Source organism: Galeopterus variegatus, unplaced genomic scaffold (assembly GCF_000696425.1).
Source record: "Galeopterus variegatus unplaced genomic scaffold, G_variegatus-3.0.2 Scaffold1226, whole genome shotgun sequence".
Taxonomy (NCBI): domain Eukaryota; kingdom Metazoa; phylum Chordata; class Mammalia; order Dermoptera; family Cynocephalidae; genus Galeopterus; species Galeopterus variegatus.
This window is the reverse complement of record NW_007727337.1, coordinates 300,375-323,993: the sequence shown is the minus strand read 5'-3', so window position 1 is coordinate 323,993 and position 23,619 is coordinate 300,375. Positions and strand designations below refer to the sequence as shown.

At 43.5% G+C, this 23,619-nt stretch overlaps 1 protein-coding gene across 1 annotated transcript in view; it reads left to right on the top strand.

Moving 5' to 3' along the window:
* The first annotated feature begins 400 nt into the window (after nucleotides 1-400).
* DOPEY2 (dopey family member 2) overlaps nucleotides 401-23,619 on the top strand; it is a 114,516-nt gene continuing 91,297 nt past the window's right edge. The window contains exons 1-2 of the mRNA XM_008575721.1: nucleotides 401-495; nucleotides 6,178-6,342. Of these exons, the coding sequence (XP_008573943.1) occupies nucleotides 6,205-6,342 (138 nt within the window). The 5' untranslated portion in view covers nucleotides 401-495; nucleotides 6,178-6,204. The remainder of the gene's footprint in view (nucleotides 496-6,177; nucleotides 6,343-23,619) is intronic.

The following is a 23,619-nucleotide window of genomic DNA, read 5'->3' as shown; positions in this document are numbered from 1 at the left end:
GCGTTTCCGAGGCGACGCCCACCGCAGGAAGCAGAGGAAGTACAGGCTCCCAGACTTGACTCAGGCGACGACAGAACACGCCCCTCCCGCCGAGGACCCGCCCCCACGCGCCGAGGATTCGCCCTAAGCCCTGCCCCTCAGGCTGAGGCCCTGCCCTCGACCACGCCCCTTTCATCGAGGATCCGCCCTCGGCCCTGCTTCCGCACCGATGGTCCACCTCCCGGCCCCGCCCCCATGCTCCGAGCAACCAATTTTGATCCCGCCTTCGTGCGTCAAGGACCGGCCTCCTAGTCCCTGCCCGACCGCCGAGGCCCCGCCCCTAGAACTGAGGTCCCGCCTCCCGGAGCCGCGGCCGCTCGGGCTCGGGCGCGGCGCTTTCTCAGCGGTCTCGGCTCCCACCCGCGCCGCAGCCGTCGCCTGCTGCCTCTTCCTCAGCCCTGCTGCCTCTTCCGCGCTACACGTGGGCGCACCCGCCGACAAGGGCCGCCGCCGCAGGTAAGCCGTGCTCGAGCCCTGCCTGACGTCCACACCGTCGGCCGCTGGGTGAAGCCGGGGAAGCCGGGCGTCTCCTCCCTGCGGGCCCGCGAGCTACGAGGCGGCGCGGGCGTCCTTCCCCGAGTGCGTGGGGGCGGTTCCGGGGTGCAGGTGGTTCCCCGGCGCGCTGCTGCAGTGCGGGGAAGACCCTGCCGGGTCCGCGCGTAGGCCTGCGTCTCCGGCCTGAGACCTCCCCTGGGGCAGCCCAGAAGGCTGGGTGGGGTTCCCTCGGTGTTCCCCGGCTCCTCGCGGCGCGGGATGTGCGGCCACGCCCTCACCGAGCCGGGCGGGCCTGGGGTCAGGTAGGTGGAGGTCAGATGGGTCACGGCCGGCCGGTGGCAGGGAAGCTCAGCCTTTGTTGGTTGGTGCGGTCCTGGTTGGGTAGCAGGCAGGGGACGTAGACCTTTAAGAAACCGAGGGCTTTCTTGTTAAGGGAAGACCTCCAAGTCTTCCAGACTGTCCCCAGGAGAAGGGATCAGAGCCGCAGTGCGCGCGCTGTGCCGGCCTGGCCCCTGCGTCTTGCAGGATTCACGGCTGCCGTCAGCTTGGGTCTCCCTGTAGCTCCTCGAAGCACGGCTGCTGACGGAGACTCACCCGCCGGTGTTGCCCCACCTTGGGACAGCAGCCCCACACTTGGGAAGACGTGTGTAGGATTTTTTGGGGAAGGTGATGGAGGGTCCCCCCTCCTCCCGCTCAACGTCTGCTCCTGTTAGGTATCTTAAGTTTTTTTTCCCGGTATTTGAAAGGCCATATCTGAAATAATGTGTCTTAGCATCGATTAAGCCAAACGGGTGTTTCTGAGCTGTAGACTAAGGGTCATTAGCTATTGGTAAATACTCTCGCTCATGGGAGGACGGCTATTTGTCGTTTTTCACTCTGTCCTCATTTTCACCTAACTTAGAAACATTCCTTCATGTAAACATATTTACAAAATTTCTTTGGGATCTGGCAGTTGGTTTTTCACTTGAACTTGTTTTTGTAAGAAATTAAGAATGTGTAAGGTGAGAGATTTCCTGCTGAAATTTTCAGTTTTAAAGTGGATGTATGTAGTTAGTGGACCTAATTGTAGACTATATAACTCTATAAGTTTTACTGAAATATTGAATCTCTCACGGAAAAGATATCCAAGTTAGATTACAAGATCATTGGCAAAAGAGCTATTTAAGGGCTGAACTATTAATTTTACCACTAGCATAAAGTAGTGGAGGCCCTGTGGCATCTCAGTTTCTGCCAGCTGCTTGCTGTGTGATCCCGGCATTTTTCTGAATGGCCAGATTTCCAATGTCTTCAACTTGGAGCTGATAATACCCATTCATAGGACTCTTGTGTGTTGCATGAGATAAATGCATGCATAAATAATGGATTTAGCAAGCTCACCCAGAAGACTTGTGTAGTATCATAATATCAAATGCCTTATATTTTGAAATAAAGGAGCTTACTTGAATGACCTTTTCCAAACTTCACACCTGTGCTGTTACACCAAACACTACTTTCTTCATATAGTCCACATTGAACTGCTGTAGTTAGCTGCTCTTACCTGGCTGACACTCTCCTTGCCATGAGCACTGTACACCTCTGCGCCTCCACCCCCTAAACACACACCTTATTACTGACGCAGCTCTGTTCCCGTTTAACTCAAGCCACCCACACCTGTGGACTTTGAGGACTCTTCGGCTGGACTCTTCCTCTTTCCTTTCCACTTGCCAGCGTCAGACTTTGTTACTTCATACCACCCTCTGTCACTGTGTGTGCCACATTAAATTGAAATTATGTACAGTATTTAGATATTTCCTTTTTTTATTAGGCTATGGATTATGAGAGTAGGAATCCTGTGTTATGTTTCTTTCCCCAGTGCTTAGACACTTAACAGAGTGAACAGACTGCGTGGAGTATTGCAGTGCTTCAGAGACCTGGATTTCAGACCTATATATTTCCTGAAAAAAAAAAAGTTATGGACTATTTGGATGTACCAACTAATTCTTAGTCTTTACTTCTCAGAATAAACTACCACCTCTCATCACCATACTTTTCTTAACATTTTCAGAAAATGTGAAGGCTGTCACTTCAGAAAAAGGGACGGGCCTTCCCAAGAATGAGTAGGCAGTCTTATTTTGTGGGTGCCTAGACACAGTATGCTATATTTTTGCAGAGAGGCACAGCATGTACAACGGCTCTATGGTAGGATGAGCCTATCTTGGGACATGCAGAATGTGGTGAGGAGAGAAGTAGGTGGGGTCTTGTAGGCCGGGGAAGGAGTTGTTGGATTTATTGTAAGCTTAATGGGAAGAGTTTTAAACATGGCAGTGATATGCTTTATGTTTTAAGAGGATTTTTGGAGTGCTGTGTGAAAACACATTGGAGAGGGACAAGAATGAGAGAGAACCATTGGGAAGCCTCTGCAAACTTGCAGGGGACAGGCGGCTTGAACAGCGTTGCAGGCAAGATGGTGAGCCATCGAGTCAGCAGGTGTTTTGGAGAAAGAACCAATAGGACTTGGGTTGAATGTGGCAGGTGAAGAGAAGGAAGAGTCCACGATGACAAATGGTCCTCTAAGGAGGGACCACTTTCTGAGAAGGAGATGACTGGACTAGGGGAATGTTGAGCACACGGAATTGAGGGTTTAGTTTTATTTTCTCAAACAGTTTTGTTGAGGTATAATTTACAGACCATAAAATTCATTCAAGTACATAATTCAGTGCTTTTTAGTAAATTTACAGAGTTGTGCAGCCATCACCATAAACCAATTTCAGCACATTTCCTTTACCTCAAAAAAGATGCCCTGTGCCCACTGGCAGTTACTCCCTGTTTCCACCCCACCCGAGGCCACCACTGACCCACTAGCTATATCTATAGATTTGCTTACTCTGGGCATTGGGATCATACAGTGTATGGTCTGGTGTGGTTGGCTTTTCCCATTAAGCATATGTTTTCAGGGTTCATCCATGTTGTAGCATGTATCTGTACTTTGTTCCTTTTCTTTGCCTAATAGTGTCTTATTGTATGGATACATCACATTTTGTTGATGGATGTTTATGGTAGTTCACTCAGGCTGCTGTAACAAAATACTATAAACTGGGTAGCTTATAAGTAGCAGAAATTTATTTCTCACAGTTCTGGAGGCTGGGAAGTTCAAGATCAAGATGCTGGCAGATTTGGTGTCTGGTGGGGGTGTGCTGTCTGGTTCATAGATGCCACTTTCCCACTGTGTCCTCACATGGTGGAAAGAACAACCAAGCTCCTTTAGATCTAATAAGGACAGAATCCTATTCATGAGGGCAGTGCCTCCCAAAGGCACACCTTGTAGTATCATCACCTTGGGACTTAGGATTTCAGTATCAATTTAACGGGACACAAACAAACAGCGCTAGAGAGTCTTATTTTGGATGCACTAAGTTTGAGACTCCTGTACCACAACCAGTGGGTACTTCTGTGAACCTGAACCTTGGAGTGGAAGGTTTGGGAGGGCATTATTAATCTGTGAGTCATTGGTATGAAGATGGTGTTTAAGTTATAGGAATGGGGAAATCACCAAGGACAAAGAGAGAAAGAGGTCCTAAGCCTTGATGCCAGGGCATGCAACATTTGGCATTCGGGTACAGGAGGACGAAAGAAGCACAGAGATGTAGGTAGGCAATGAGCCAGGGGCCAGTGGGGCCAGAGGCAAGTGTGGGCTGAGAGGAGGCCATTTTGAGGAGAAAGTGTTCTGCTGCACAGTCCCACCAAGGGGTCAAGTGAGGAAACAGAAGGGACCACGGGCATTGGTGACTCAGAAGTCATGGTGGCCTTGAGAAAGTTGGAGTGGGTCTGGAGTGATCTGAAAGTCTGATCACTGATCAGAAAGAGCAGGAGATTTCATGGGATTCTTGCAACTTCACCGTGGCCAGTAAATGAAAGCTTCAGGCTTAAAGAACATGTTGTACCTGCAGTTTTGTATCTTCTATCTACCATAATGGTCCTTTTATTTGATTGACTACATGCAACTCGGTTAGCAAACTAAACAACTGACCATGCTCAGTCATATTTAATCATATCGTGTTGCTCCATATTTTTCTCTCCTTTCAGGCTATGAGCAACACTAGCAAAATATTATTTAGTCTCATATGAGGGTACTTCAGAGAGTTCGTGGAAATATAGAATTGAAAGATAGTATGAATCTTCCTATAAACTTTCTGAAGTACTCTCAGATATCAGTCAGGATTGTGTTTGGCTATAGCAGAAAACCTGATCAAACAGTGGCTTAAATAGATTAGCTGTTATGTGCAGAAAACATAGTCCAGATGTACAGCATCTGGGGCTGGGATGTGGTACCTTCATAATGTCATCTGGGGCCTCTGCTGCTCTGTCTGTCCATCCACTCAGCCATCCTAAGTGTGTGACTTTTTTGCATGTTTTGTCAAGGTTGCAAGGTGTGGCTTCACTCCAACATGAAACCTCTGTTCCAGGCAGAAGGAAGGAGAGCAAAGGGCAGAAGGCTCATGTCAGAGAAGTCTGCCTCCTTTCAAATAGCTTTCCTAACCCAGCAGCTTCTGCCATCTCGTTGACTAGACCTGTCACATGGCCACCTAGCTGCAAGGGAGACTGGGAACCATAATGCTGCCCTGAACAACATTAGGGTTCCCTTAGTGTGGAAAAGGGGAACAAGGAATTTTTGGTAGGTTCCTGCCACACTTTAAATATAACTTAATCAGATGAAGACTACAGAAGAGGAGCAAATAAGAACCCTAAAGCATTCCTTTTGAGAAAATGCTAAAATATAGAACTTGGTGACAGATCAAAGGAATGGCTTGATATTTCCTTATCTTGTGAAGTGTCTTTCAGAGTTGTGACTTATTTGAATGGACTGATGGGTTGACCTTCAGATTTTTTTTTTTAATGGAGGAATAAAAACAAAACTTAAGCATGCATTTTTATTTGTATACATTATAATGTATACATGATGGATGTTTTCAAAAAGTCAAATCAATGCGGCATATCATTCTTTCTTTTGGAGAGTATGGACTGGCGGTTATAGGGACTGAACCCTGGACCTTGGTGTTATCAGCACCACACCCTAACCAACTGAGCTAACCAACCAGACCAGAATTTCATTCTTTATTCCCTTTTGTTACATTGGGGACAAAAACAAAAGAAAAGGAAATGGTTGCTGTTGGAGTTGGGAGTAGACGGTGCAGATGGTCACCTGATTTTCTTATAGAGTATTTCTGATCTTCTTGTATAATTGTAGAAGATTGAATTGCTGAATATTAGACTGTTCAAGTTAAGAGCTTTTCCCTGGGTTTTATAAATGCCCTATGATAGGAGGGGCCATCTGCATTCAGAATTACCAACTGGTAACAATATGTAGTTCAGGCACTTTGCAAGTTTCATCCCTAGAATTAGTTTTGTGAATTAAGTGGAGTCCTAGCATTCTTGCTTCTTTCTGTTCCTGTGCATTTGTTTCCCTCAGGATCCATGAGGGCCAGAACTGTTTGTCTTTTATCTGCCATGGTGCCTGGCCCAGAAGCCTTGCTAAATATTTGAATTGGATTGCCAAGTGCATTTGTATGCAGTAGTGTTTGTGGACACACGTCTTCTGTAGCTCCAGGTTGGGAATGATTTGTGTCCTTGAATAGCTCCCTCATTTATTTTTTGATTCCCTTGTAGATACTTTGTCCATTGTGAGAATGTAAGATGGATCCAGAAGAGCAGGAGCTATTAAATGATTACAGATACAGAAATTACTCTTCAGTGATTGAAAAGGCTTTAAGAAATTTTGAGTCCTCAAGTGAATGGGCAGATCTCATATCTTCTCTTGGCAAGCTCAACAAGGTATGTGGGGTGTATACTATTTGGATTACATGGAGATGGGGGACACACTTGTCTTTTTATTATTGCAAGGAATTCATGATGATTATAACAATTAGAAAACACAAAAAAGAAAAACCATCCATAATTCTGTCACTTAGAGTTACCCACTGTTAACCTATCAGTGTATAGTGCTGATAAAGTAGAACAGTATTTTTTAAACAATATTTATGTCTAGACAAGATAAAATTTAAAATTGTCAGGTCAGTTATTCAGACATTGTTCTTATGTACTTAGGATTTTTTACTGCTTTGTTTTCCTTATGGTCTCCTTTTTAACCCTTTTACTACTGACTGGTAACTCCTACAAGAATAAAGGATGAAATATTGAAATCTGTCCAAAACTTGTGTGTGTGCATGTGTGTTTGTGCATGCCTATATGTATGTGTTTGGATGAGGGGTGAGGTCTAGGAAGACCAAAACCGGTCAAATCTAGGCTTGACCTTGTTCTCTGTAGATGGGACCACTGTATTCTCCCATCCTGCCCAGGAGGATGACCACTGTGGTGTGTAGGTAGAAGGCATCTATGCTTCAAGGGGCTGCCTGGCTCTGCTGCCATCTGGCCAGGATCTGAGTTTGGAGCCCAAGTGCCAGGTGGGAGTTGAGAGATGCCCAATTCTACTCTGCACATCTCCACTTCTTGGGTCAGACATACCAGGGGACTCTAACAAACCTCACTGAAAAGAAAGAATTTCTCCATTTACCCCTCCAAGGACTGGGGGTGAGTGAAGAATGTGAGCAGGCTGACCCAGTGCACTGCCTGGGCAGCAGTCCAGGCCTGGCGGCCAGAAAGCAGCTGTCAGCTGTGCAGATGGCTGTCAGGCACGATGGAGGTGGGCAGTTACTACAGCTCATGGCCGGGGAAGTGCTGGTCTCTTGCAAGGCATATTTATTTACAACATGTAAACATCATGGCTGGGTGCTGGCTGGAGTGGACAACTGTATACTTCTAAGGTCTTTAAAACAGGAAGTAAGAGCTTGGGAATTCTTGGGTTGTACAGCTCCAGCTCAGGAATTCTCAAGCTGAAGATAGCATTCACTGAAGGCAGGTTACTGTTTTAGGGGGAAAGGAGAAGTAGTGCAGTGGGATTGAGGCATGTTCACATTTTTCTGGGTGTTTCATTGTTTTAGTACTCCACTTTCCTGGAGTCTAAGAACAGCATACTATTGGTCGGGATGGACAGTGTTCATTATTTCTGTTTTTTCTTTTTTCTTTATTGAGGTAAAATTCAGTTAACTTAAGATTCACCGTTTATCCCTTTTTACAATCAAGCGGCTTTTAGTACACGTATACAATGTTGTGCAACCATCACTATTCTGAACTTCCAGGACATTTTCATCACCCCAAAAGGAAACCCATACCCATTAAGTAGTTCTTCTCCATTCCTCCCTCTCTCTACCCTTGGCAACTACTTTCTGTCTCTGTGGAAAGTTTGCATAAATGGAATCATAAAACGTGGCTTTTTATGTCTGTCTTATTTTACTTAGCATAATGTTCTCAAGGTTCATCAATGTTGTAGCATATGTCAAAATTTCCTTCCTTTTTTTTTGGCTGAATAATATTCTGTTGTATGGATAGCCCATACTTTCTTTATCCATAAGTTAACGGACATTTAAGTTTTTACCTTTTGGTTATTGTGAATAGTAATGCTATCATCATTTGTATACAAGTTTTTGTTTGAACACCTTCTTTTCTTTTGGGTATGTACTTAGGAGTAGAATTGCTGGGTCATATGGAAACTATGATTAACTTATTGAGGAACCACCAAACTGTTTTTCTCAGCAGTTGCACCATTTTACATGCCCACCAGCAATGCATGAAGGTTCCAGTTTCTCCACATCCTCGACAACACTTATTTTCAGGGTTTTTTTTGATGATAGCCAACCTAGTGGGTGTGAGGTGGTATCTCATTGTGGTTTTGATTTGCATTTCTGTAATAACTAATAATTTTGAACATCTTTTCATGTGCTGGTTGACAATTTGTGTATGTTTTTTGTTTTTTTTGATGATAGCCAACCTAGTGGGTGTGAGGTGGTATCTCATTGTGGTTTTGATTTGCATTTCCGTAATAACTAATAATTTTGAACATCTTTTCATGTGCTGGTTGACAATTTGTGTATGTTTTTTGGAGAAATTTCTATTCAAGTATAGTCATGCACTGTATGACAGTATTTTGGTCATTGACAGGTGGCATACAACAGTTGTTGGAGCAATAGGCTATACCATGTACTGTAGGTGTGTAGTAGGTTATACCATCTAGGTTTGTGTACATACACTCTGTGGTGTACACACAACAATGAAATGATCTAACCATGCATTTCTCAGAATCTATCCCCATCAAGCTATGCATGACTACTTTGCCCATTTTTAAACTGGGTTGTTTGTGTTTTTGTGTGTAGGTGTGTAGTAGGTTATACCATCTAGGTTTGTGTACATACACTCTGTGGTGTACACACAACAATGAAATGATCTAACGATGCATTTCTCAGAATCTGTCCCCATCAAGCTATGCATGACTACTTTGCCCATTTTTAAACTGGGTTGTTTGTGTTTTTGTTGTTGATTTATAAGAGTTCTTTATATATTCTGGATACTAGACCTTTATCGGATCTATGATTTACAGTTTTTTCTGCCATTCTGCTGGTTGTCTTTTCACTTTCTTACTTACTTATTTATTTATTTATTGGCAGCTGGCCAGTTCACAGATCTGAATCCTTGACCTTGGTGTTATAACACCAAGGTCTAACCAACTAAGCAACCAGCCAGCCCTCTTTTCATTTTCTTAATAGTGTCCTTTGTAAACAAGTTTTTTATTTTGATGAAGTCCAATTTATGTTTTTCTTTTGTTACTTGTGCTGTTGGTATCATATGTAAGAATCCGCTTCCAAATCCAAGATTATGAAGATTTGTCCTTATGTTTTCTTCTAAGAGTTTAATAGTTGGAGCTCTTAAATTTAGGTATTTGATACATTTTGAGTTAATTTTGTACATGGTGTGAGTTAGGGGTCTAACTTCATTACTTTACATACAGATTTTGAGTTTTCCCAGCACCGTCTGTTGAAGAGACTGTTTTTTTCTCATTGGTCTTGAAACCCTTGTTGAAAATCAGTAAACCATAGGTATGTGGGTTTATTTCTGGACTCATGTCTTTTCCATTGATCTGTATGTCTATCCTCATTCTTTAACCACACTTTTAATTACTGTAGTTTGTAGTAAGTTTTGAAATCAGGAAGTGAAAGTCCTCCAACTTTCTTGTTCTTTTTCAGAATTGTTTTGGCTATTTATAGTCTCTTGCAGTTTCATATGAATTTTTGAATCACCTTGTCAATTTTTGCAAAAAAGCCAGCTGGGATTTTGATTTTGATAGCACTGGATCTGTGGTTTGCTTGAGGGAGTACTGTCATCCTAACAATATTAGGTCTTCAAATCCATGAACACAAGATATCTTTCCAATTATTTTAGAACACATATGGTTTGAGCTAGGTAAAATTATAAACTTGATAAATGCAATCCTTGGGCAATGAGGTATTCTGTTAAACAGGCCTTGTTTCATTGTACCTGAAAAACTTTCTAAAATGTTTAATCATTTTAATCTGCCTTTTTAAATGCAGGTACAGTTGAACTTTTCTTTGAGGTGCTTGTAAAACATTAGCCATTCATTCATTCAATAGCATCTGAGCACCTATCAGGTTCCAGCAGTATTCTAGGTATCATTGTACATCAGAGGACAAAACTGACAAGATACTGTACACCTGATGGGGATGGGAGGGAGGACGATCGACAAAATGTGAAGGATGTTAGATGGTGATGACTGTGGTGGGCACAGTAAAGAAGTGAGGGGACAGTGAGCACTGGGGGATGGTGCAATATTACATGCAATGAAGACCTTGCTGATAAGGTGCCGTTTGACCACGTACAGAGGCTCTGGTGTACCTGAGGCTCAGAGGACACCAATGAGGTTGTCACAAAGCAAACAAGGGAGGTGGAGGACATAGGTGAGGCTGATGGGGCAAGAGGTGGGGAGGGCATCAGATCTAGTAGGTCCTTTAAAACTGAAGTCCTAAGAATAAGTACGATTTATAATAATATATATATACTAATAATATTGATTTGATCAACATACGTCACTGTTGAACCCTCAAAATATGTATAATCAATTACAATTCAATAAACCATAAAATTTTAAAAACTGGGGTCTTGATAGTGGCCACTGAGTAAGATTGGAACCGCAGTCGGGAATCTAGCAGACTGGCATGGCCTAGCTTCCCTCTGAGTGTGACAGAACCATTTCCAAATGCTCTACTGAGTGGAGAAAACAGTGAGGAACAGGCAAGGCAGGAAGAGGGAGACTGTTCAGGAAGCTGTCGCTATAATGCAGGTGGGCCAGTAGAGAAGTCTTTGGTTCTGAATATACTTTGCAGGTGTGACTCACAGGATTTGCTCACAGATCAGATGTGGGATAGAAGAGAAAAAGAGGATTTGAGTGCAACTCCAGATTTTTGGCTTCATCATATGTGTCAGAAATATCAGAGATGGCAGAGCATGGTGCTCAGGAATGCCTGGTGGGAAGTCGAGGCCTGCTGCCAGGACTGGGCATGTCCCTTGATCTGTGCTCTGGTTTCCTCATAATATAAAATGGGACAATAGTACCCATCTCATATCCATTCAATCCATAAATATCTAGTTTAGCTAACGCAGTGGCACAGTTTGAAGCATTTTATGTATGTTAACTGACTCAGTCCTCAAAGCAACCCCAGGAGACAGGTGCTACTGTTATCCCCATTTTTTAGATGAGAAAACAGAAACATAGAAAGGTAATCTGCGAACTCACGTCCCAGATAAAACTCTAAGTATTATGAAGGCAGAGACTCTCGCTCCCTTTTCCTAGGGCCTGGGATAGTTGTCGGTACTGGATGGACGGTGTCTTGCTCAGCTCCCAGATGGGCATTTTGAAGTGCGTGAACCTTGAGTACAGTCTGCTGCTGGCATAATTTGTTTCTTACCCTAATGATACGGGCAACACAGAGAAAATGACCCCACGAAGTGCGAGTGAAGTCAGTAGCAAAGGGTCACAGCAATGCTAAATGGCTGGGCCTGTAAATACACCTGAGTGTGCCTGGATTCTTTGAGCCCTGGGAATGTAATCAGGCATGCAGGTTCCATCCTCCCTGCTGGAATTATCTTGATTTCTACTAACGCACATCCTCAACCGGGTCAGGGTTTTCATGGGATCAAATGGGTCTTTCTCTTCCATTTATTCCCTTTCAACCCCAAGGAAGGCGTCAAAGTCCAGTTCAAATCCGATTCCTTCTCCTTTTCCCAGTTTCATTGAGGTATAATTGACAAAAATTGATTTCATATACATTGTGAAATAATTACCACAATCAAGCTAATTAACATATCCATCACCTCACCTAGTTACTGTTGTGTAGGGGTTGGGGGTGAGAATACTCAAGATCTACTCTCAGCAAATTTCAAATATATAATACATTCTTATTGTGTTGAATAAACACTTAATAATGGAAACATAGAGAGGTTATCTGTTAACACATGGCCTGGATGATGGTTTAAAAAGATAACTTTTCCTTACAATTGTTACCCAAGAAGTTCCACCACTGCCTCCTCTTGGCTCATGCTCCTTGTTCTCTGCTGCTGTGATAGGCAGTGCTTTAGAGCAGCCTCCTTGAAGAGTTTGCAAGATATCACTGGGACAAAGGTGACATTGTCCCATTATCTACCTCAGCCCTGCCTATGACAGCTGACATTCATAGAGAACTTACTATATGCTAAGGACTGAACACGCATTATTGTATAATATTTAACATGTCTTGAGATTGGTCTCAGATTAAGCATTTTGTGCAAGGTCACAGCCAGCTAGTGGCAGAGGGAGGGTTCAGACCAAGGCCAGCCTGGCTCCAGAGCCCATGCTCTTGAACAGAGCTCCCCAGCCTTTTTTATGTCAATACCTGTATAGCTCACATAAGGGGGAGGGGCTGTGCTTCTTCTCTGCAAAGGACCCTGTCTTTATTACCCAGATGAGGTAGGTATGATTATGCTCTATTTTACCAATGAAGGTTAACTAGCTTGTCCAATGTCACACGGCTACTAAGTGGTTGTTATGGGTTGAATTGTATTCATCAAAAAAGAAATGTTGGAGGGGCCGGCCCGGTGGCGCACTGGATAGTGCGCCGCTTGGGAAGTGCGGTGGCGCTCCCGCCCGAGGGTTCGGATCCCGCATACGGACCGGTTCCCGCTCACTGGCTGAGCGAGGCGCGGGAGCAACGCCGAGGTCCCATTGCTGGTCCCCGGTCCGGTACGGGGGCAACACTGAGGGTTGCGATCCGTTGCCGGACACGGAAAAAAGACAAAAAGACAAAAAAAAAAAGAAATGTTGGAGCCTTAACCCCTAGTACCTCAGAATGTAATCTTATTTGGAAATAAGGTCTTTACAGAGATAATCAAGCAAAAATGAGGTCATTAGGATGTGGCCCTAACCCAGTATGACTAGTGTCCTTATAAAAAGGGGACATTTGGGCTGGCCTGTGGCTCACTCGGGAGAGTGTGGTGCTGATAACACCAAGGCCCCGGGTTCGGATCCCATATAGGGATGGTCAGTTAGCTCACGGGGTGAGCGTGGTACTGACAACACCAAGTCAAGGGTTAAGATCACCTTACCGGTCTTCTTTAAAAAAATAAAATTAAATAAATAAAAAATAAAAAGGGGACATTTGGATACAGACACAGACATGCATAGAGAGAATACACCATGTGAGGATGAGGGTAGAGATCGGGATGATGTATCTACAAGCCAAGGAATACCAGAGATTGACAGTAAACTACAGAGCTAGGAAAGAGGCATGGAACAGATTCTTACAGCCTTCAAAATGAACCAGCCCTGTTGACACCTGGATTTCAGACTTCTGGCCTCTAGAAGTGAGAGATGATACACTTCTGTTGTTTAAGTCACCAGCCATTGTATAATGGTACTTTGTTACAGCAGCTCTAGCAAACTCATACAATGGTAGAACCCATATGTATTAAACACCTAGGTTCTGGGGAGATGGCCTTGAACATGAAGTCCATGCTTTCATGGAACATAATCATGCTTTGTTGGTGAGAAACAAAAAGAGCAGTGTGGTACAGGTGCTGAATGCTAAGAAGAAAAATAAGCCAGGGAATGGGGGTATCAAGGAAGAAGGATGGGGTGCTATTTTGGGCAGAGATGGCTCTCTGTTATTGTGACATTTGAGTAGAGGCCTGGATGAAGTGAGTGATCTGGCGAGGAGGCCATCTGGGGCGTGGGCCTATGTCCAAGGCACAGTAAGGGCACAGGCATGGCTGCAGTGGATGAGCAAGGAGATGAGAGTGACAGGAGACAAGACAGGAGAGGCGGCGGGGCCAGGTAACAGATGGGGTTGCGTTTGGGGGCAAGGGTCAGCATCTGGGCTTCCTTTCAAGGAGGTTTTGAGCATTACCCATTACAAGAATCCGTCTGGCTGCTACCAAGCTCAGGAGCCAGGGTGAAAGTGGGTACCTTTAGCCCTGAGATCACTTACCAAATGTGGAAGGTTTGGATGGCACAGGAGGGAGTGAGTCTCAGTCAGTGTTAATGACTGCTTCTCTGAGACTTGCAGCCTCTGCATTCAAGGGTACCTGATTGGAGGTGATGTGAATACAGAATTTTATTAAGGCTTATGTTGGCTGGATGTCTTGGATTTTTGCCAATACCCAGAATTGAATAAATTAAGGTTGAATTAGTAAAAATCTTTGTAATGCACATGTAAACAATACTGTAGGATACCAAATGATTGGGTCAGGATGCTTTTTTTCTAGGTATATGACTACAGACTGTAAAGTGTAAACCCATAGATTAGGAAGAGAAAACTCATCTAGCTCTATCCTTTTTACAAGTAAGTGAGAAAACTGGGCCCTGAGAGGTTTTGGTTTGTTTCTAAGTATTATTTTAAAAACTTCCTCAACTTCCAGAATCATTTTAAAAATTTTTGTTTTTTGGCTTTCTTTTGGTGGTGGTGGGGGAGGTGTTGTTTTGTTTTTTTGGTGACTGGCCAGTTTGGGGATCCAAACCTTCGACCTTGGTGTTATAACGCCACGCTCTAACCAACTAAGCTAACTGGCCAGCCTATTTTTAGAATTTTTCTGTGTTAGAGAATAGTTTGTCTTTTGTTATATTTAGACATATCAGCACGAACAGGGTAACTTTTACTTAGTTATTTATCAGACTTCAAGCTGTCATCTTTCTCTGATTATTTTTAGGTAAATTTTAATTAGCAAAATATACACAATGGATACTATTTAAGCTTAAAAAAAAGAAGGAAATCCTGTCATTTGGGGCAACATGTATAAACCTGGAGGACATTATATTAAGTGACATACGCAGGCACAGAGAGACAAATACTGCATGATCTGACTTATACATGGAGTATAAAACAGTTGAACTCATAGAAGTAGACAGTAGAATGGTGGTTACTGGGGAGAAGGTGAGTACAAGGAGATATTGCTCAAAGGATGCAAAATTCAGTCAGACAGGAGGAATAAAGTCAAGAGATTTATTATATAACATGGTGACTATAGTTAATAACAGTGTATTGTAGTCTGGAAAATTGCTAAGAGGATAGATTTTAAGTGTTTTCACCACAAAAAAGCTAACTATGTGAGGTAATACATATGTTAATTAGCTCGATTTAGCCATATACATATTTCCAAACTACATGTTGTAAACAATATATATAATTTTTTGTTGATTAAAACATTTAAAAAAAATTTAATCAGCAAGTGCTTTTTGAGCCATATGAACCCAGCCTGGTCTACCAAACATGGTTTACAACTTTGAGTTTGGAAATGAAGGTGATAGAGTTTGGATGTGTTGTCCCCGCAAAGCTTGTATCACATCTGTTCCCCACTGTGGCAGCGTTGAGAGCTGTTTGAATCATAGGGGGAGGATCCCTTATGAATAGATTAATACCCTCCCTGGGGGGGATGTGGGTAGTTTCTCGACCTCTATTAGTTCCCATGAGAGCTGGTTGTTTAAAAGGACCCTGGCACCTTCCCTTGCCTTGCAGTCTTGCACCCACTGGCTGCCCTGAGGCTTTCTGCCTTGAGTAGAAGCAGCCTGAGGCCAGATGCAGCTGTCCCAGAATCATAAGCCAAATAAACCTCTTTTCTTTATAAATTACCCAGTTTTCTAGTATTCTGTTATAAGCAACAAAAATGGACTAATACAGAAAAATAGTAAAGATTAATAAACTCTGTAGATTTAAGTCTTATCACTAAAGCTTCCTTAAAAAATGTCATAATTGTCCTAAATGAACCACCTTTTTTGCTGCTTTTATTTTTATTTATTTTATTTTGGGGAGGCTGTACAGGGATTGAACCCTGGACCTTGGTGTTGCTGCTTGTTTTAATAGCCAGAAGTCAGATTTCATGAGTAGCAAGGTCAGCAGGGGGTCTTGGGTGTTAGTGAGTTAAGCTTGTAAAGTCATATTCCTTAGTTATAAACACCTTTTTAAGACAGAACCTTCTTATTTTGGCATTTCAGAATCATGCTGCAGTCTTGTGGGAAGATTGTGGGCTGGAGTTTGGATACCTGGTGGACTATTCTGGGCCTTAACAGATCAGCTCTGAGACCTGTTTTATCTGAAAACTCAATGAGTCTGAACAGGATCCTGATTTTTACCCTAGCTTGAATCAATTCCTCTTCTCTGTTGAATATTACTAGTTCACATAAAGCCTCCTTAGTCTGGAATTTGTATTAGTCTGTTAGGATTAGCATAATGAAATACCATAGACAGGCTGGATTAAACAACAGAATTTATTTGCCTCTCTGTGTGTGTCTGTGTCCAAATTTCCTCTCCCTATGAGGACAACAGTCAGACTGGATTAGGGACAACCCTAATGGCCTCATTCTACCTTAATTCTTTATGTCCCTGTTTCTAAATACAGTCACATCCTGAAGTACTGGCAATTAGGACTTCAACACATGAATTTGAGAGGGCCCATTCAGCCCATCAGGGTCTGATAATGAAGTGTAGATTCTCTCCACATACCACTTTTTTAAAAAGCTCATTTCTGATGGAAACCCAGGTGGTCTTTCATCAGTGCCTTGTGGAAGAGTGGAGGAAGTGTTCTTTCTTTCATCTTTTTGCTGCCCAGGAGCAAGCTTTGTGATGAACTTGAGTTCTTGTGGGTGTAGTGCTACAGGATGTGCCTGGCACTGATCAGAGCAGCCTTCCCAGTGCCCCCTCCAGCTGCGCTTGAAGAGCTCTGTGCTGGCTTCTTTGGCGGGGGACTGTCCTGCATCCCTGCTTGTGAGGGTCCTTTCAGTCCTCCTCCCCTCCTGAGCTCTGCTGGCAAGACCCTGAGTGGTGACTGAGCCCCTCCCTGCCTCCACCTCCTCGTTCATGTCACACGCCTCAGCCTGCAGGATGCCTGGCTTCATTTCGTCATCTCACTGTTAGAGCAGGTGCCTCAGTTTGGGGCTCTTGTTTGAGCCATTTGCCAGCAACCTTCTGATGACCTCTGTGGCTGTGACCTTGAGGGTAGGAGTTGTCAGATGAGTGTTAGGGTCATAGTGGAAAGACATAGCCTGAATTACTTTCGGAAGAGACCAAATTGAAAGGATGCTGTTGGCAATTTTTTTTTTCCGTTGGCAATTATTGACTCTCTTCACTTTTAAATAAGGTGGATCCTGTTCCTTTGCAGGAAAGTGGTCAGCACAGTAGCCATTTGTTCCTGGCAGTGTTCTGATGTCCTTGGCACCAGAATTTAGAAGACACGGCTATGTCAGTCTAACTCCCATTTCTAGCTTTAGCAGAGACTGCTGAGTCCTTTGCCGCTGTCCTGTCATCGGTGATGTATTGGGGCTCAGATGACATTATAGCTTCTTTATACCCTTCCCTAGGTGATTCTGAGGGGGCTGAGAATCTTCAAAGGCATTGCTGATTCAGGCTTGTTGTGGCAGCCTCAGGGTGAGCCACTCAAACACTGAGGTTGAGATGGTGTTTTTGAAAAGAACATTTTTCCTTGCTGAAAGGAGTCTGATATACTTTTCAATAATTTGTAGCTGACGTATTCTATTTTGTGTTTGGATAAAAGAATATTTTTGCCATTCTTCTTTCATGTATGCTGGAGGGATGGAAATAGTCCAGATTTAGACAGATAAATTATTCTTCCAGTCATCTCATGGTGAAAGCTCATCTAGCAGAATTGAGTTTATGGATAAGGGAAAGGGTCTGTGATCCACTTACATTGTGTAAATTCTGCTGAGAAAGTTATGGAGCTAAAAACTTTATGTTAGGCCTTGGTATGGGGTTGTGGACTGAATTGTTCTCCCTCAAATTCATTCGTTGAAGCCCCAACCTTCAATGTGACTACATCTGTAGAAAGGGTTGTTAGCAGGTAATTTAGGTTAAATGAAGTCATAAGCGTGGGACTCTAATCCGATAGGACTATGGCCTTATGAGAAGAAGGAAGGACTCCACCTGCCATGTGAGGACACAGTGAGAAGGTGGCTGTCTGCACGCCAGGAAGAGAACTGAACCCACTGTCACCTCGATGGAGGACTTCCAACCTCCCAAATTGCTAGAAGTAAATTTCTGTTGTTTAAGCCACCGGTTTGTTGTATTTTGTTACGGCAGCTCAGGCAGACTAATACAAAAGGAACTAAGTTAAACTTGGCTGTTTTTCAAAAAAGACAACTGTTTTAACATGAATACCAACATTCAAGTTTGTATTTGAGCCAAATACAGGCATTCCCATTTATTTATCGTTTTTAACCTAGCTTTTCCTTTTTTCTCTGCTTTCAGCTTTATTGACATACAGTAAACTGTCTGTATTTAAAGTGTATCATTTGATGAGTCTTGACATGTATATCCTTGTGAGTCCATCACCACAATCAATGCAATGAACATGTATCTGTCACCCCCAGAAGTCTCCTTGTGCCCTTTTGTAACCCCTCCTCCCTTCCCCATCTCCAGGCAACTGCTGATCTGCTTTTTATCACTAACTAGATTCATTTGCATTTTCTAAAATTTCATATAAATGGAATCATACAGTATATGTGCTCTCTCTTTTTCCTTCTGGTCTGGTTTCCTTCACTCAGCAAAGCTATTTTGAGTCATCCAAGTTGTTGTGTATATTGATAATTCAATCCTTTTTACTGCTGAGTAAGATTCCGTGAATATACATAATTTGTTTATCCATTTCCTTGTTAATGGACATTTGGGTTGCTTCCAGAAGGTATATGTGTAATTTTAATGGGAGTACAGCAGTGTCTCCTTGTGGCTTCTGCATTTCCCAAATGACAAATGATTAGGAAGTTAGTACACGGTCATTATAAATTTGTTTTAATCCTGTAGACACACAACACAAAGATAACTATAAGAATCTTCACTGTTTTATTGTTTGTAATAGCAAAAAATTGGAAGTGACCACCATCGGACGGGGAGTGGTTGTGAAGTTAGTCACGACTCAGCAATATAATGGCACATGCAGCCATTCAAATGACATAGACTTATAGTTTCTAGATTAAAAAATTCTCATGATAAAATAAGGGGACAAAAAAGGGCAGGTTGAACAGTTTATATAGTCCTTTTAGTCTTGTGAGTGTGTGAGGGGGAGAGAGGGAAGGAAGGGGGATTGTATAGGAGTGGCCGAGACCTAGAAGCCCTTTATTGTGGACTAGTTTATTTCCAGCTTTTCACAGTTCTTAATTAAGCTATAATGAGCATCTTTGTGCACGTGCTTACTTTTGTCAAAATAAATTGCTGGAGGTGGACATGCTGTTAAACCTTTGGACACATGGGTCTTTTCTGGACTTTATTTTGTGCCACTAATCTGTCTGTGCTTATACCAGAGCCACAGCCTGTCAAATGCTGTTCTTTATCATGCTTTTATATGGCAGGACCACATTCTCTAACCAACCTAATCACACCTCTGTTTCAGAATTTCTCTACCATTCCAAGGTTGGGAACTTTAGAATCATTTGTAAAACTAAAGAAAGCTTTGAGGGAGGTGAGTGATTTATTGATTAGGTCACAATTATAGATTATTTGGGGAAGAAGTGACATCTTTACACATTTGGGCCCTTCCACCTAGAAATGTGATAGTTCTCATCATTGATGAAAAACTGTTTACTTATGTCCCGAAAAATTTAATCATTCTTCTTTATAAGTCCCTCCTCTTCCTTAAGTATATTAGCTATTTTATGCATGTGTTTTTGCTATTGTGAATGGGATGATTTTCCACTATGTTTTAACTGATTGTTGGTGTGTAGGAAAATGTCAATTTAGGAAATTTGGAAAGTGGCAATGTTGGTGAATTTACTTCTAAGTTTTCTCAGCTGATTGTTTTTGAGTTCTTCTGGTGGACAGGCATACCATCAACCACTATAGAATTTGTGTTTTTTTCCTAGCATTTTTCCAGCCTTTTCTTTTCTTTTTTTTTTAAAGATGACCAGTAAGGGGATCTTAACCCTTGACTTGGTGTTGTCATCACCACACTCTCCCAAGTGAGCCACGGGCCTGCCCTTTTCCAGCCTTTTCTGGAACAGTGTTAAATAACAATGATACTATCAGTGTATTAGCTACAGTAATGTTAGCTGCTGTAACAAAGAAGTCTACAAATCCAGTGCCACCAATATAATTGAAGTGTATTTCTCACTTGTGTATCAGTTAAACACGGTATTCCAGATTGGCAAGCAGCTGGCTTCCATATGGTCATTCCGGAAACTCAAGCCAGGGACTCTGCCATTTTTAACACGTGGTTTTCACTGTGCCTCTCTTCACTCTCATTCATCCCACAGGACAAGGGAAGGGCATGGAGAAGCATGCATGAGGTGGCTCATGTTGCTTCCACTCATACCTTCAAGGGAGACCGAAAAACATTCTCTGGCTAAGCATCTGTGGCCCAGCTACAACTCTTACTGCAGAAGAAGGGGAACATGATTTGGGTGAACAGGTCCCGGTCCCTGCCCCAACCTGGCACACACTGATTTTAATGGGAGGGCCTCTCCTGTTTCACCATTATCTCAAGCCCACAGCACCTTCTACTGCTTGTCTCAGTAAGGGTCAGTTTACTCCTTTTTTTTTTTTTTTTTCTTTTTCATGACCTGAAGGGGATTGCAACCCTTGGCGGGAGCACCACACCCTCCTGAGTGAGCCACGGGGTCGGCCCAAGGGTCAGTTTACTCCCTATTTACTAAGTTTCACAGGTACTATCTTTATACAGGAAGAAATGTGTGTCATTTCATTACCCGATCAATGTGTGGAGTGTTGAATTACCTTTTTCCACGCAACACATTTCTGCCTTAGGTATTACCCATGTGCCTCTGGCAGTTTTTGTACTTAAGCCAGATTCTCTTGATGCCTGAGATATGCGTTGGAAGTTAATGCAGACGGTCCCCAACTTGTGGTTCAACTTAAGATTTTTGACTTTACGATGGTGCAAAAGTGATGCACATTCAGCAGTAACCGTGCTTTGAGTACCCCCACACAACTGTTCTGTTTTTCACTCATGCTGAACATGAGATATTCAGCACTTTATGTCTTAGTCCGTTTTCTGTTGCTATAACAGAATGTCACAGACTGGGTAATTCATATAAAAAAGAAGGTTTAGTGAGCTCATGCTTCTGGAGACTGGCAAGTCCAAGGTCAACAGTTTTATCTGGTTGGCTTCTGGTGAGGCGCTGGAGCTGTGTCATGATGTGGAGGAATTGTGGAAGGGCAAGCCAGTACATGTGGAAGAGAGGCTGGGGACAAGGGAGGCTGACCTGCTTTATAACCACCTGCTCTCATGAAAGTCTTGCAAGGACTAACCCAGCCTCTGAAGATAGACATTAAGCCATCTTAGCACCCTAATCGCCTCTTAAAGGCTCCAACTCCCAACACTGTTATACTAGCAATTAAATTTCAGCATGAGTTTGTGTGGGGACAAACTCCAATCAAACCATAGTGGTTTATTATAAAATAGACATTGTGTTCCATGGTTTTGCCCAACTGTAGGCTAATGTAAGTGTTCTGAGTGTATTTAAGGTATAATGTTCAATAAGTTAGGTTTATTAGGTGCACTTTTGACTTACCGTAGGTTTATTTGGATGTAACCCCAACGTACATCAAGGAGCATCTGTATGTTGGAAGATAATCTAATTCAGATATAGTGGAAGGAAGGAGCACCAAGCTTGGAATCAGAGCACTTGGGCTCATGTTCAGACTTGCCACTTATTTCTGAAGTTGGAGCAGATATGTTAGCTGCCCACGCAACAGCCATTGACGGTCTTCTTTCTTACCTAAAGAGCTCCAGTGTGTTTAGGGATCAGATGGCAATGTGCTCCAGGATGGTAGTGGTAAATGGTCTTGTTCTAGGACTTAATCCTAGTAATTCCGTTTTCCTTTGCAGGGATTAATTTAGATGTGGACACATGACCTTCTCTGACCCATCAGATGTGGCCAAGGCCGAGGCTGGCTTCTGGAAAGGATTTCCTCTAATACAAAGAGACATGAAAGGAACACACAATTGATTTTTTTTTCTCTCCTGTACATGTAGTTGTATGAGAATTTAATCTTTGAACCTGTGGCAGACATCTGAGGCTGTGAGAAGAAAAGACAGGTTAAAAGTCCACTCTCTGTTAGCAGCATATAGGCATGAAAAAGCTTGGATCTTTTGGGGATGTCATCGAGCACTTGAATAAACCAAATGTGGGAATATGCTCCTGTAGACCGTGTTTCTCAGCCTCAGCATGGTGGGCATTCTTGGGTAGGGGCGGGTGCCGTCCTGTGCATTGTAGGATGCTTCTCAGTATCCCAGCCTCTCTGTTCATTGGATGCCTGTAGCACCCTTTCTGTAACAGCCAGAAATGTCTCCAGACCTTGCCAAATGTCCTCTGGGAGAAAAATTGTCCCAATTGAGAACCACTGCTCTAGACTTTTGGTTTTGTGAGGTAATACATTTTCTTTATTTAAACCCGCAAAGTTGGGCAGTATATTCTTTATAGCTGAATGTGTCTTAACTGAGCTGTGGCCCTGGACCACCCTTAACCCATCGAAGCTGAGCCTGTTTCCTCTGTGGGCTGATGTACATACTTGCTTATTGACAGTAAAGGCATTTATGTGTCCTTAAAAGATGCGAATGTGGGCCGGCCCGGTGGCGCACTGGAGAGTGCGCCGCTTGGGAGCACGGCGGCGCTCCCGCCAAGGGTTCGGATCCCATGTGGAGACCAGTTCCCGCTCACTGGCTGAGCGCGGTGCGGGCGCAACACCGAGGGTTGCGATCCCGTTGCTGGTCCCCGGTACGGGCGCGACACCGAGGGTTGCGATCCCGTTACCGGTCAGTAAAAAAGACAAAAAAGAAAAAAAAAAAAAAAAAAAGATGCGAATGTCCTTTGTCAACCTGTACCCTGCGTTGGAGTGGCTCCTGGCAGGGATCAAGGCTTTTACAGAGCCATTGCAGAGGATTTGCTGTCTCCCCATTGCAGAGGCTTTATTCCAAGTACAGAACCTTTGTTACACTTCTGCAGAGGTCATTTCTTCCATCACCGCCTCTGTGCCTGCTGCAGCTCTCTCCCTCTTTGTTCTGAGTGTCCCAGGACAGAGTTTTATAGCTGATCACTTTTTGACAGAAGAGTCCACTTCGGGCTTGAATTACCTGGAGAGAGGCGGGCTTTCGTACCTTTGTCACACTTCCTGTGTTTATTGTTAATGGCCCCTTCCCCCCCAGTCCCTGAGAGCTGGTTCTTCAGCAGTCTCCTGCTTCTGTGCCGATAGCTTGTTTCAAGGACAGGGAAGCCAAGGAAGAGCATAGGGGCAGAGGAGGAAAACCACAAATGGGATTCTGACTAGACTGTGCAGGTGTCGTGGCGATGGAGGTCTGTGTTCTGTGCCTCCCAGCTTGAGCTCTGAAGGACCTTCCTTGGTGCTGGTCTGCCATGACACACCCCAGCGTCTGGCCCTCAGGTAGTCAGGTGTGTGCCAGGTGTGGGAGGACCTTGTGGGCTGACAGGAGCCACAGCGTGCTGGGAGGCCGTGTCCCGTGTGCTGAGCAGCCGTGCCAAGCCCACTCTGTTCCAGCATGAAGGATCGGCAAGTATCGCCCAGGATCTGGAAGAAAAAGCATGTGGAGGAAGAGATAACATTTACTCTCAGTAGAGTGTGCCAGTTCCATGCTTCCAGTTGTGATTTTTGAAGAATATTGAGTTCTGCCAGTAGAACTTTGGGTACTGAAGCCTGCTTG